General features: G+C 39.5%; 4 protein-coding genes across 4 annotated transcripts; 1 reads left to right on the top strand and 3 right to left on the bottom strand.

The window, feature by feature from the left end:
- Window positions 1–1,259: 1,259 nt before the first annotated feature.
- Window positions 1,260–2,348, bottom strand: cldn28 (claudin 28). The gene has a single exon (XM_056730931.1). The coding sequence runs from the start codon at window positions 2,252–2,254 to the stop codon at window positions 1,691–1,693; it is 564 nt and encodes a 187-aa protein (XP_056586909.1). The 5' UTR covers window positions 2,255–2,348; the 3' UTR covers window positions 1,260–1,690.
- A 2,572-nt stretch (window positions 2,349–4,920) lies between these two features.
- LOC130407509 (claudin-like protein ZF-A89) lies at window positions 4,921–5,553 on the bottom strand. The gene has a single exon (XM_056730441.1). It carries the CDS (start codon window positions 5,551–5,553, stop codon window positions 4,921–4,923), a length of 633 nt encoding a protein of 210 aa, XP_056586419.1.
- A 6,279-nt stretch (window positions 5,554–11,832) lies between these two features.
- On the top strand, window positions 11,833–12,573 carry LOC130407511 (claudin-like protein ZF-A89). The gene has a single exon (XM_056730443.1). It carries the CDS (start codon window positions 11,881–11,883, stop codon window positions 12,508–12,510), a length of 630 nt encoding a protein of 209 aa, XP_056586421.1. The 5' UTR covers window positions 11,833–11,880; the 3' UTR covers window positions 12,511–12,573.
- Window positions 12,574–13,247: 674 nt separating this feature from the next.
- On the bottom strand, window positions 13,248–13,883 carry LOC130407508 (claudin-4). The gene has a single exon (XM_056730440.1). It carries the CDS (start codon window positions 13,881–13,883, stop codon window positions 13,248–13,250), a length of 636 nt encoding a protein of 211 aa, XP_056586418.1.
- Between the last annotated feature and the right edge of the window lie 895 nt (window positions 13,884–14,778).

Genomic DNA, 14,778 nt, shown 5'->3' with positions numbered 1-14,778 from the left:
ACCAGTTTACTTAGTACTTTTACCTGTTAGACTAGATTCCTTCTACTGGTCATTGTTAATCTTCAGACCAAATCTGTCCGACCTGTTTCGAGTGGACTGTTACTGGAAACAAAAAAAAATGTTTTCTTTTAAGCTATTGTCTTCCTTCTCAATGTCTGGTCAAAAAATGTATTCAGATCCTAGTGTTTTTGTAATGTCTGGTAATACACGCTGCCACAGAATTAAATGAATAATAAATAATTAAAAGCATAAATCAAATAATTTAACATAGGCTACACTTTAAAAACAAGTGTGTAATTTTTGGAGGATCTATTGGCAGAAATGCAATATAATATACATAACTATGTCTTCAAAGGTGTATAAAGACCTTACATAATCAAGCCATGTGTTTTATTTACGCTACCAGATTGAGCTACTTTTATACACCACGTCTACGGATGTTGCTTAAGAATGTGTAGTTCTGTTAACCTTAAAATGCCAACAAACACCAAAATCCAGCAACATTGAGTTTTGCTAGATCATTCTGTTATTGAACATGAGTTTGCTCCCTCACAATGCAATATTGCGATTACACTTTACCTCATGTAAACGCAATCATTAGATCTAAATAATGCGATTAAACTAATATAATCGCAGTAAGCATTATCCAAGTAACATACGTCGAGTAGGCCAGTTTTTAATCGCATGCAATTAAACACCCTAATCGCATTTTGCTGCTTTGACCAAGGTGCGCATGTGCACTTCTGTCACGCACCTTCAAATTCATGGTAAACATGACGATCTAAAGTTTTGCCGTCAACACAACTCCCTGCCCAACCCTGCCAGCAGTCTCTGCTCCTTATCTTCATACAGAAACAGCGCGAAGGTGCTGACAGCGTACAAAGAGAGACATTTTCCTCATATTTCTCTTATCACATCGCCTAAAAAAAAGAAAGGAAAAAAGAAACACTAACCCGTCTTTCGCTCAACAGGTAGTGGTCTAATTTTTGTTGAAACTATTAACTTTGTATAGCACCTTACTTAGTCCTGTATGATATTAGAATTAAGTCGCTTCGGATAAAAGGCCTTTGCTAAATGACTAAATGAAAATGTGAATGTAAACATGTTCCTGCGACTAAGTCCTTACTCTGATTATTGGAAATAATCGCATTATTGGTGCACATGTCAATGTAGTTTGTTGGGCCACTGTGAACCAGCAATTATTTACAGAGATGCTGGAGACAGACTCAAATATTCTTCACTGAATGTTGCAATCTTGGTATTGTGAAACAATTCATTTATTTTAAATGTAAACATTTAAAGGAGCATTTAAAGCAGTCTCTATTATTCAGCTCTGATACATAACACAAATTATAATCTTGTATTTTACATGTAGAATAGTAGCAATGCACTTCTAGTTACTACAATAAAAAAGGACATATTAAGTGCAATTTTTTAGAACAATAGCAAGGAAACATTCTTTATATATATATTGAAATGATTCATTGGATTACACATGAGTGAGTGCTAAAAAAAATCAATCTATAACACAGAATCAATTTGGCATATTTGTATAAGCATGAAGCAGTCTTTAGATTTGGTGCATCATGAATATGGAATAAGTCCACTGAGAAAAGACACGAGACCATCCCACGTCACAGTAATCTGAAGTATCTTTCGGAGTCACTTGAGGTTTTTCTCACAGATGTTTTCAGCATCGGTTGGAGTATGTGCTGATGAGCAATCCACCACCTACGATTGGGAGAACACCGGCCACCCATCCTACATAGATCGAGGCTCCCAGTTCTCCTCTTCTATCCGTTGCCAGAGGATTATAAAACTCCACAATGATGACATATGCCGACCAGCTCACAGCAATGAGACACAACACACCTGCGATAATAAATACCACCCCAGCTGTTATTCCAATTTTGTCTTTGGTTAACCGCCTGTCTCTGTAGAAATTAGTGCACTCAGCCCCAACAACTGTCAATCCAATGGCAACCACGCTTACACCGATAGAAGCACAGATTAGTGCTCGAGCTGCTTGGAGATCTTGAGTCAGAGCCAGGATGGAGTCAAATGCTTTGCATTGCATGTGACCGGTGCTCTGCAGAACACAGTTCATCCACAAACCCTGCCAGTAAACCTGTGCCGTCACAATATTGGCTCCCACGAACGCAGTCACTTTCCACATAGGCAGAGCACAGACCAGAATAGTTCCACACAGACCCACGACAGCCAGAAATACAGCCAAGAGCTGTCTTCTCTTCATGTTTTATAAAAGACCACTGCGCATTTCGATAGAAAGGTAGCACTACGCATGCAGTTATAAGAGCGAAGGACTGTTGACAAAGTAATTGTTATTTTCCGTGTCCATCAGGTGTTGGTATTTGAACAAAAAGTAAAGGGAGGAGACATGTATATGGTTTCCTGCTCGACTTGTTTTCAACACAGCATTGCCACAGAAGCTACAAGGAATTAAAAAAAAAAACATCTATAAATTGAAACAAAAAAGTCTGAGTCTACTCGATCAAAGAAAATAATTTTCAGTTTGTGTCGAGGTAGTGTTTAAATGCACTGCTTTAACCAAATAATTATCTGTTAAAAATCTGTTCATCTTTCCATGGACAACAAAACAAGGTTTAGGAGTTTCAGTGAAACTACCCCTTCAATATACTTTTTAAGCGAACTGAAACTTTAACTAGAAAACACACTCCACTCTTAAAAAATGCTCCCAATAGGTTTTGGGAAGGATTGTAAAGGCATCAAATAAACACATAAACCCAAGGGTGAAATTTAGATTTTGACATTGGTTGGGACATAAATGAAATTGGTCTGCAGAGCCGCATATCACAACAGTTTAGTGCAGTTTCTTTGACTTATCTTAACAATATCATATTTTAACAATTTTTGTATATTTTTTTATATTTTGTTATCTGGGGTGAGGTTGATTTGGCTTGACTTCAAAGTCCAGAATATCTTTAAATCCACTCTGTTCTTCATTGGTGTCACCCTGTTCTTCATTTCTTTCACCCTGTTCTTCATTTGCGTCACTCTGTTCTTCATTTTTATCACTATGGTGTATATTTCTTCCTACAGCTGTTTCCTTAGAAATACACCTGGATATACAATTAGCCAATCAGCCACTACTGCATCTACAAAAACTACTTTGCATATACATAAATATAAAAATACATTATTAAAACTACTGTATGTATGATTGAGTGCTTACTTATATACATATACAACAGTGAAACCTTAATATAATCCAAAACAAATAACATGTGCTTTTAAAACCCCGTTTTTAAGCCTAATCACATGTGACCCTGCCTGTGCCTCTTTACCTTGGCTACAGCTTGGCAAGGCAGCTTCTGCCATCTGATAAAATGATAAAACTGTTGGTGCATGGCATCTAAATAATTCAAAGCACTCATTTTATACACACACTGACAATCTTTACTGTAGATTGTCAACCTAAAATGTTTCACTTAACAGAATTTCACAACTAACATCTACTATGTCACAGTTTGACCTCACCTGTGACCCTGCCTCATCACAACAGGACTGCTTCTGTCACCTGACCTGACAAAATAATGCATTCCATATGAACACGAGGAAACATGGCACAGAGATGTTTAGATTACTATAATCATAAAACATGCCATAATTAAACATAATTAAATGTTCTGGGCTTGGCTTACTTTGGTTTGTTTTAAAATAGCTTTAAATGTCTACTTTTCTTTTTTTTTGCTTTCATCCTTAGCCTGACTTCAAAAGGCCAAATTATCAAACACACACACGTCCAGTTTTTATATCAGGTTCATGATTCACATTATGTTGTTTCCTAAAACATAACCCTCACACAGAAAAATCGAGCAAATAACTAGATTACATAGGAACATGATTTGCATCATACAATTTCAAGTTTTAAGTAATGAAAGGCAAATGAAACAGTCCAATGTCACGCATTGGGAAACCAATGTCCTTGACTCAATATAACTTGTCCCATATTTTGTCGATAAAACCCAAGATTCCTTTTTCCTACCGGTATTCTGAATAAACATGCACATTGCATAGTTTTATTTTTTAATGCTTTATCAAACCAATGCCATAAGAACAAGAGTATTACATATCCAAGTCACATTAACATTAGCTGCCTCAGAGAAACGAAGTAATTACATAAATTAAATGTTTTCAGAGCATTAGCTAAATGTTCAGTGCTTTTTTGTTTGTTCCAAGAAATCTACATACAATTTGAATTAATAAAATGTGAAAGAGCCCACTTTTTGTTATATGGAATTTTCCTAATAGAGTAAGAAAATGTATAATTAGTTCACGGTTCAAATTTTCATTTTCTGTATAAAAAAAAAAGCACAAACATACAAATTTCTCTGACATCCCAGTTCTGTTCGTTGCATGGTGTTGACCGAGCTTGGCGCTTCGTTCAAACGAAAGCCGCTTAGGTCGCACGTTAGCGAGAGAAGTCAAAGGCTTAAAGCGATTAATAATGCGACCTGGGTTAGAGAATGAGATTCAATCATTGGTGTTCCACAAACAGTGGTTGTATAAGATGTTTAACTTTAAATTATTTCTGGACAAATAAATGTTGAATAAAATAAGTGTTAGGTAGAAAACGCAAGAGACAGATGGCATCAGTGGTTATATAAATGTGAATAAATTTAGTCGAAATTAGGGACAAAGTGTTGCCTGGATATTGGTAGGGACACGCAAATCGACGATTATACATAAACCTGTTGAACTTGAAGTGATTCTTCTTCCCCAGAGAACAAGTTTGTGGTCAAACAGAATGAGCAACAAGTTTTAAAACTTTAAGACATTTATTTCGATTTAAAAACTCATGAAAGAACATATCAATGCACACAATTCAATCTCTTCCCTTCATAAAAGGAGAATTTTAAAGTCTGGAAAGTCCGATTTTCACACATATGCGCCCCCGTGGGCAGCAGACCTCGGAGCAGAGTACTTCGCGGAATAACCACGACCTTCACCTTTCGGGCAATGGCAGCAGAGAAGCGCGCCTCCGATGATCATAAGGCCGGAAGCACCCCATCCGATGAACAGCGACGCTCCCAGTTCACGCTTTTGTGCTTCACTCACAATGGGATTGTAGAAGTCTCTGATGACAGTGTGTGCGCACCAGCAAACCGGGATCAGGCAGAGCACGCCAGCCACAAGAAAGAAAACACCTGCCGCCACGCCCACTTTGGCTTTTGCGTCTCTATCCTCAACGCAGTTGGTACACTTGCCTCCTGCGACAGCCAGCAGGATTCCCAATAAGGCCACGAGGATGGAGATGATCACGAGAGCGCGGGCAGCCTGGAGATCTTGAGGAAGCGCCAACATGGAGTCGTAGACCTTGCACTGCATCTGACCCGTGCTCTGCTGCACGCAGTTCATCCACAAGCCTTCCCAGAAGATCTGAGCAGTCACTATGTTGTTGCCGATAAACGCCGTCACTTTCCACATTGGGAGCGCGCAAATAATAATGCTTCCCAACCAGCCGATGACTGCAAGCGCGGTAGCCAAAATCTGAAGCCCAGCAGACGCCATTGTTTTGTTAGGTGATAGATAAGACTCTATCGTACCATCCTCAGACGCACTCATTTATAGTCAGATTTAGAGCCGGGAGGGGTAATTATTGTGATTAGAGGCACCTTGTGACGATTGCCCTAATTGCCTTCAGATGGTAAACTTACTCAGGCGATAAACACAATAATTATTAGGCTACAATATTACAGATGTTAAAACAGCGGGAAAAGGGAAGATATGAAGAGTTAACCTTTCCTAAGATGGAATATGGACTTGATTTTCGGCCCTTTTGTTGTAGCTGTTCTAATTCTTATTAATATAAACATTTTAACCATAATTTTAGCCTACTTTAGTTGACATTTACATTAGTCATATGTTAACATATCAAAAAATAAAGTACACAAGCAATCAATAAACATGTAATTTCCCCATGAAAAACGCAGAGAAAAACATCTAAAATGATATAGACTTATGATTTCAAGAGCCAGTATGCGTTGAAGCAAACTCGGAATGCTTATTCCCATATACTACTTGGAAATAACATTGCAAACTACGCTCACTGTCGGACGACCTATGCACTAAGATCAATCAAAGCTCGAGCGCAGGGAGACGCGTTGCATCCAAAATGCTTGCAGTGAGAATAGCGCGGAGCTAAATAATGTGAAACGTTAAAAGTATTTGACTGGAACGCTGTGAGCTCGGAAGTGGGATGTTTCAACTAGACTTCGCATCGAACGAAGTCTTGCGCTCAAATGTGTCTCACTCTTGCATTGGCGCAGCTCAAAACCTTAACCGTTTCAAAAATTCTGCTCGAATATCTGAGGTAAGACTTAAAAAAATACTATGACCTCTATGAAAACATGAAAATAAAACAAATGAAATGTAACAAGTTGAGACGTGGTTACGTTAGCCTATCAAAAGACTGAAGCTGTCAGTTAACCTATTTTAAAGTGACCTTTTATCTATTTAGAGAGATTTGAAAAGAGAGATTCATAGGGCTACAAAGGCAACATTTGTATAAATTATTTCACCCATCGCTTTCCTTTAAGTAGAGAAAACGATAAACCTATAACTGAAAGTGGAAAGATGCTAAAATACGAGATCAATCAGAAGTACTGAATTGAAATAATTATCAATTTTTTTAACGTTAGAGATAAGTTAACAGAGAAAGTTGTAGTCCTCAAGGCACAACAAACATACACCTGTTCTAGCATAAATACATACATCTCATAACATAACATAACATAACATAACATAACATAACATAACATAACATAACATAACATAACATAACATAACATAACATAACATAACATAACATAACATGTTAATATACGTGTCGATCAGCTGCAAAAGTCAGCAGTAATCTATTGTCTTAAAGGTGTTGGGTCTCGGGTCTAGCACTTCCTGTTTCTCCGTGTTGTCCTCTGTTTTTGTTTTGTCGGACAAGTGACGCTGTTTTGACAGCTCGCCACGTGTTCGGAGTGCACGTGCTTCACTGCTCCCCTCTCGTTATCTACTCATTAGATTTTCCCCGCTTTCATCTGGATCTTCTCACTAATTCTCTCTCCACGGCTGGTTTCTTTTTTCTGTTCTAATCTGCTCCCCTTTATATTCCTCGTGTTATCATTCGTCGCGTGTCAGACCTTTAGAGTTTATTCTCTTTGGGATCGATCGCCTTACCTAGCCTTACCTAGCCTTACCTAGCCTTACCTAGCCTTACCTAGCCTTACCTAGCCTTACCTAGCCTTACCTAGCCTTACCTAGCCTTACCTAGCCTTACCTAGCCTTACCTAGCCTTACCTAGCCTTACCTAGTCTTCTAGTCTAGCGTTTGAGATGACACTCAACTTGTTCCGGGTGTCTACAAATCTTGACCATTCCACCCAGCCATCGCCTCCTCCTCCCCGAGTGGTTTCTGCCATGTTGTTCCAGTTTGGTTTATCTTTTGCCAAGTGGAATCTCTCCGGTGTCAGGACTCTCTATTAAGTGGATTACACTCACCTGTGGGGATCTTGTCGTTTCAAATGTTTCTTGTGGATTATTCTCATCTCAAGTGGATCTCTCTGTTCGCGAGTTTTGTCACCAAGTGGATTATTCTCCTCTCAAATGGATCTCTCCGTTTGAGGGTTTACACCCAGTGGATTTTATTATTTCTTAATAAAATAAATAATTGTCGGTTTAACTGCCGTCGACAGTTGCACCTTTGCAACACCTCTTGGTGCTCACCTCCCATACTGAATAATCCAATTTGGCAAATCCACAAATTAATCCTGAACCCATGCAGCTGGGTTGTCTACGTCTCACCCCACAGCAGAAGCAGTTACTCCAGACTCAAGGACTTTGTTTATACTGTGGCAAGACCGGTCACTTCGCACTACATTGCCTGTTAAAAGCAAAGGCCCACCCATGAACCAGAAGATCTGGGTGGGCACTATCACTTCATCTTCCTCACCTCTCAATCGCACCTTGCTACAGTGCCGACTTCAGTTCCAGGGAACCTACCACACCGGCCATGCTCTGCTAGACTCTGGGGCAAAAGGGAATTTCATTAGTTCCAACACAATCCGGGAATGGGGCATTCCTGCCATACCGCTTGACAAGCCCTTGGACACAAAGTTGCTGGGGGACCGACCTCTCAACCATTTCTCATGTCACCCCTAGCGTAAGTCTTTGAGTCTCTGGTAACCACCACAAGAACATTGTGTTGTTCATCCTCGATGCACCAGGAACCAGGTTGATATGGGGAGTCCGTGGCTTGACTAACACAACACTCACGTGGACTGGCAATCTAGTTCTGTATTCATCTGGAGCCCATCGTGTCATGTATCTTGTCTTGGTCTTGCTTCCTCTCCTGTTTCTGTATCTTGTCTTCCTCAGGTGCAACTTGGTTGGCGTCCCGGTGGAGTATCATGATCTTAGTACGGTCCTCTGTAAATCCCGTCCCCCCTCTCTTCCTCCACATCGGCCCTACGAATGTTCCATTGACCTTCTCCCAGGCACTTCTCCGCCTAAGGGTCGCTTGTACTCCCTTTCGGTCCTGAAAGAGAGGCTGGGTTCTTTGTTGGGAAGAAGGACGGCTCCCTTTGTCCTTGTATTGATTATGGAGGTTTGAATGACATCGCTTGAATCTTCTCACTAATTCTCTCTCCATGGCTGGTTTCTTGTTTTCTCTTCTAATCCTCCCCCTTTATATTCCTCGTGTAGTCATTTGTCCTGTGTCGGACCTTAAGAGTTTATTCCCTTTGGGTTCCACCGTTCCATAACCTTGTCTACTCTTGCTACTTTTTGAGATGATGCTCACCTTGTTGTGTCTTGTCTTGGCTCCAGTGTTTAGTTCATTTCTGTGTGTCTACATATTTTTACCATTCTACCCAGCGATCGCCTTCTCTTGCCAAGTGGTATCTCTCCGCTGTCCGGACTCTCTATTAAGGGGATTACACTCACCTGTAGGGATCTTCCCTTGTGGATTATTTGCATTTTAAGTGGATTTCTCTGTTTGAGGGTTTTCACCCAGTGGATTTTATTTCAGTGGATTTAGTTGCCAAATTCTGATCATTGGAAAATTAAAAACTGCCACTTTCAAGGACTGTCTCACACCTCTGCCAGTCACAGGTGCTTCGTAAGGCTGTCCACATAGACCATGTGAGACTTTATATTTTCTGTACCCTCGCTGCAGGGCTGATAACCCCTTTATTGAATATTAAGACTCTCTTGTGCTTGCCACTTTGCCCCTCTCTCACGGTCGAGCGCTCAAACCCATTTATTAGTGACTGCCTTGTTGTTAGCTCTTGTCCCGCTACGGCGGTTGTGGTGATTCTCTTTGCACCGGCAGACTCTTCGGGGTTTGTCTGAGAGTTTCAATAAATTGTCTGAACCCTGCAGTTGACTCCATCATAATGGTATTTTAATGGAAACCACTAGAATGTATGTAATGGTTTCTGATTTCTTAGCAGGCTGTGTTTAGAAATAGGATAATCACAAAACAACTGGGTTTTCACTTGGTTTACAAATGTGGACAGAATATGGCCAGCGGATAAAACCTGTGCTTTAGGTATTGTATACATATTTGCGTTTAACTTTATGCATTTGGCAGATACTTTTACAAAACGACCTACATTGTTGTGCATTGTACTATTATGTTTCTAAGTATATGCAATCCCCTGGAATGTACCCACAACCTTGGCGCCATGCTCCAACCACTGAGCTACATGAAATCTCCATCTACCTCACAGACAGGACTGATTGGTCTGTCCAAGAAACGTAATGTTATTTACAACGTTATAATAATCAATTTGGTAAACCAACTGTACGGTTTAGCGTGTTGATAAAATGTGTATATGCTCTTATTTGTAGGTCGCTTTGGATAAAAGCGTCTGCCAAATGAATAACGTTAAATGTAAATCCACAGCCACCGGTAGTCGGGATGCGCACGCGATAGGTCACGATCTAAAATGCGTCTTGTACCCTTGAAAGTAGGCTAGCTGCAGGAAGGGTACACCACGTGAACTGTTGTATCATATATTTTAATTACGGCATTCCTTATGATTTAAACGGCTATATTTACGAAAAACTCTTGTTCATCTCCCTCCAGAACTCGCACTACAAAGGATCTGCCCTTCTGAGGGCGTGGGGCACATGAATGTGATTGGAACTCACCCAAAGATGTCACCAATTGATTCGCTTTATAAGACGCTAATTTAACGTCACACAGTGCAGGGATTGCTTTTGTATTTGCGTTTTAGACATTTGTTTTAACTTTCAATAATTCAACCAAATAACTTCTTGAAAAAACAATGCCACCCACATCTTGGATGTACTGGGGGACTGTGGGTGAATAAATGAGCAGCAATTTTGGGTTAAAGTAACGCATTATAAAATACATTGAAAGAGACAAAATCCTTTTTAATTTAATCTCATGAAAAGACACAAATACATGATGCAATATTTGTGTGCAACAAAACTGTATAAAATGAACCAAAACGCAATAAAGAAAAGAAATACAAAATAACAGAAGAAATGAGGATCTTATTAAGACTTTTGGATCTGGCTCTAAAAGAAAAGTAGTTGAAGACCCCTGGCATATACCATCTAAGGCTAAATGTAACTCTTAACTGGCTTTGTAAGACAGTGATTAAGGCAAGGCAAGGCAAGTTTATATATAGCACATTTCATACACAAGGGCAATTCAAAGTGCTTTACATAAAATGATTGACAGAAAGAAATAAAACATATCTTTAAAATGCAAATGGTTTAAGATCACAAATACTTTAGATTTTAAGAAACAATAAAAGCAATAAAATTGATTAAAAATGTGAGTGTGTATATATAAGAGGAATAAGAGCAAAAATAAAATAAATTAGAAATAGAAATAGAAGTGCAGTTGATGTAAACCAGCACAGTACTCAGGTTGTGAATGCACAGCTAAACAAGTGTGTTTTTAATCTAGATTTAAAAGTAGCTACTGTTGGTGAACGTCTGATGTCTTTTGGAAGCAGATTCCAGCTACGGGTGGCTGATTTTTTAACAAAACCAGCAAGTCACCCCAGCTGTCATTGGCTATTGATTTTTTAAGTTTGCCTGCTTAAAAAAGAAATGAAGGGTCTATAACTTTTTTGGTAGGTTTTTTTTAATGATAGAGAAAGAATATAAACAAATTCAGGGTAATTTGTTTTATATAAAGGTTATACATTTATTTAAATTTCCGTAAGTAAAATAAGTATTTGATCCCCTTCCAACTAGCAAGAATTCTGGCTCCACAGATCGGTTATGTGTTTATATGGACCACTGATTAGTCCTGTCACTTTAAGAAAGTACTCCTAAGTCAGCTTGAATTGTGACCTTTACAGTCACTTACATTCTTCCAAACTTCACCCATAAACATAGAGGAAGTCCATAAACTGATATATGCATTGCAGAGCTGTGTTGTGTGATCCTTCAGTACGGCAGGGTGAAAGTTTCAGGACCACAGTTTGTTTTTTGAGAAAGTGCAATTACAAGTACTACAAAGACAATACATTTTTTTTTCATTAAATAATTAAATTCTATAATTGACATTTAATATTAAAAGTCAACCAGTGTCATATATTTGATTACAGAAAATAAAGTATCCAAATAAAGAAGTGCAAGCAGGCTGTTCTTTCTGCATACAGGGATTTGTTCGACTTCGCAACCCTGTTATGGCCCCAGTTCAGGGATGCCAAGAGACAAAGGGTTGTCTCACATTTATCTGCCTTGCAGTCCCTGTCTCATAAAACTTAAAATCCCACCCCGAGCAGTTGAGTATAAACTTGTCCTCCAGTTGAGTTAAACGAAAAAAGGATTTTTATACAAGGCACAAACAAAAGTCATGGCATCTTTGGGGCTTCAGATTTTAGGAATTGCTCTCGCGTTCTTCGGGTGGCTTGGAGACATCCTCACCTGCATCCTTCCCATGTGGAGGGTTACAGCCTTTATCGGCAACAACATCATTACGGCGCAGACTACCTGGGAAGGACTGTGGATGGCCTGTGTCGTACAGAGCACAGGACAGATGCAGTGTAAGGCGTACGATTCAATGCTCGCCCTGTCCCTGGACCTACAGGTTGCGCGGGCTTTGGTTGTCATATCAATCTTGGTCTCTGTTATCGGCATCCTCTTGGCGGTCGCAGGAGGGAAATGCACCACTTGTATTGGGAACAAAATCGCGAAGGCAAGAGTTGTCGTATCTGCGGGGGTGTTTTTCATCATAGGTGGACTGCTGTGTCTCACACCTGTTTGCTGGTCAGCACACACCATCATCCGAGATTTCTTTAATCCGCTCCTCCCAGATGCGCAGAGAAGGGAACTCGGTGCGTCTCTCTACATCGGCTGGGGTGCAGCGGGGCTTCTGCTCATCGGGGGCGCAATACTGTGCTGTCAGTGTACAAAAGAGGAACGAGCATTAGTGGCCAAATACCCTGCACCAACATCAAACTCAACTGGAAAAGAGTTTGTATAAAGAACTTTTCGAAGAGGATCTTTGTTTCATTTTAATAGTCACCTATTAACTGCATCTTATTTAAGTTACAAAGTATATTGTAACTAAAAGTTATTAACAGGCTTTGAATATGTGATGAGTGAAAATGAGTTGGTTTCATTGTCAATGTTGAAATATAACACTTATGAAAGCTCTTACATAAATAGTTACACTTAATTTGTCATAAGTAAACACGTTATTTTCATGTTTCTAGTTAAATTTTTCTAGGGCAGAATTGTCACAATATAGTTTTTTGTAATTTTCCAGTGCTTTGTAATTAATGCCTTTGGTTGTTTACTTTTGCACATTGGTTGGAGTGCAGAGGTTTCTCTATGACAACGCTAACTGCTTATCCTTTGTATGGGGGACAAAAGAAGTGAACACAAAACTGAAGCTGTGAAGCAGAAGTGTGTACCTCAGAGAGAACGTGAAAAAGAAAAAAATGTAGATAAATGTCTTCATGTGACATGATAGGATGTTCTGATTAACCATACTACATTTGATTAAATAAACACACATTTGTTTGAGCTAATACATTTTTATTGTTAGTAAACAAATTTGAAACATAATCATCGGTTTTTCCAAGGATTTACAGTAAGTGACAAAAACTCATGGTAATATGACAATGATGTTTTTACAAATCTCAAAAACCTCATCCGCAGTCATTTTGCACTGTCAAGTAGTTGCCACATCAATAAAGATTGTTATCATATTACGATTCACACATAATCCATCGCCGGGGTCACAGATCTAGCAGGAGCGTATTTGCCTACTATGTAGGGCCTGTTTTCATCAGACGGGCAGTTCCAGCAGAGAAGTCCACCACCTAGCAACATAAGACCTCCAGATCCCCAGCCTATATACAGACAAGCTCCCAACTCCCGTCGCTGGGCAGAAATTAATAAAGGGTTGTAGAAGTCCCTAATAAGCAAATGTGCAGACCAGCACACAGGCACTAATATAAGAAATCCAGCAATGATGAAAACTACCCCGGAGACAATGCACGCTCTGGCTTTAGCTGCTTCGTTCTCCAGACAATTTGTGCATTTTCCGCCAACCACAGCCATCAGGAAACCAAAGACACCCACAATGATGGAGATGATGGCCATAGCTCGTGAAGCCTGGAGGTCCTGCGGAAGTGCCAGCATGGAGTCATAGACCTTACACTGCATCTGTCCCGTGCTCTGCACAACACAGGTCATCCACAAACCCTCCCAGATGATTTGTGCCGTGACTATGTTTGCTCCGATAAAGGCTGTGACCATCCACATAGGCAGGCAACAGGTGATGATGGTTCCAAACCAGCCTATCATGGCAAGCATAAAGCCCAAGATTTGGATGCCCTGAGATGCCATAACTGCTAAAAGCGATTGTGGAAAGTGTCTGAGGGGATCTAGTTGTCTGTTTTTATAGTCTTCAGGCAATGGGTGGAGTTTTTGCTGAAAAAGACACAAAAAGAGAAGCAGACATTTGATATTTTCTGAGGCTCTTATTTCTTAGTCCATTGTTTGCTTTTTATGAAGACATACAATTTTTTTTCAGCTGAAAATACATAGCAGTCGTCAGTAACAATGACAAGTTTTAAAAGTCTGATAAATAAAAAACAATGAAAATATGTATTTGTTTAAAAACCTTTAACTCTGACGCATCAAGCAGGGGCGTAGCTACAGGGTGGCAATGGGTGGCCACGGCTACCCCTGAATGATGGATGGCCACCTTTCTGGCCACCTCTGTTGTGCGAAGCAGTTTTAAGATGTGTCGGAGTTTACGGAGTGCTGCGCAGATCATTTAACGTATACACTGAAAGTAATGCTAGAACATTACTCTCGCGTTAATATGATATCATACACTGACGCACTGATGCAAACAGTCTTAGCGCAATAGCTTAAAAGCTGCTAACCGCTTCATGACAGTGTACTGTCTGTGTACTGATATTTTCAAGAAATGCAATGATTTCATTTGATTTATATAATTCAATTCCATGTAGTCTTGCAAAGAATTAAGGTGTTAGATTTTTCTTGATTTGAAAAAGTGCATATACAGCACTATAATATATGTGTAATTGATAAAAGAATGTACATGGGGTTGATAACAGAAAATGACTTCAGTTTCTTGTTTTACACACTTTGTTTCATTTAATCCCTTGCTAATGTTCCTGTAATTTGTAACATCTTATCTTTTTGTAATGTTCCAAGTTTGTATGGCAAAATTTTTATTAGCCTAACAAAAAAAACATGTTTAAGAGTAAGC

This window comes from Triplophysa dalaica, chromosome 19, assembly GCF_015846415.1.
Source record: "Triplophysa dalaica isolate WHDGS20190420 chromosome 19, ASM1584641v1, whole genome shotgun sequence".
NCBI classification, from domain to species: Eukaryota; Metazoa; Chordata; class Actinopteri; order Cypriniformes; family Nemacheilidae; genus Triplophysa; species Triplophysa dalaica.
Note: the sequence above shows the minus strand (reverse complement) of the source record. Positions and strands in the feature narration are given on the sequence as shown.

What these genes read in the sequence shown, in the direction of transcription:
- cldn28 (XM_056730931.1), bottom strand. Translation starts at nt 2,254, where the DNA reads ATGAAGAGAAGACAGCTCTTGGCTGTATTTCTGGCTGTCGTGGGTCTG.
- LOC130407509 (XM_056730441.1), bottom strand. Translation starts at nt 5,553, where the DNA reads ATGGCGTCTGCTGGGCTTCAGATTTTGGCTACCGCGCTTGCAGTCATC.
- LOC130407511 (XM_056730443.1), top strand. Translation starts at nt 11,881, where the DNA reads ATGGCATCTTTGGGGCTTCAGATTTTAGGAATTGCTCTCGCGTTCTTC.
- LOC130407508 (XM_056730440.1), bottom strand. Translation starts at nt 13,883, where the DNA reads ATGGCATCTCAGGGCATCCAAATCTTGGGCTTTATGCTTGCCATGATA.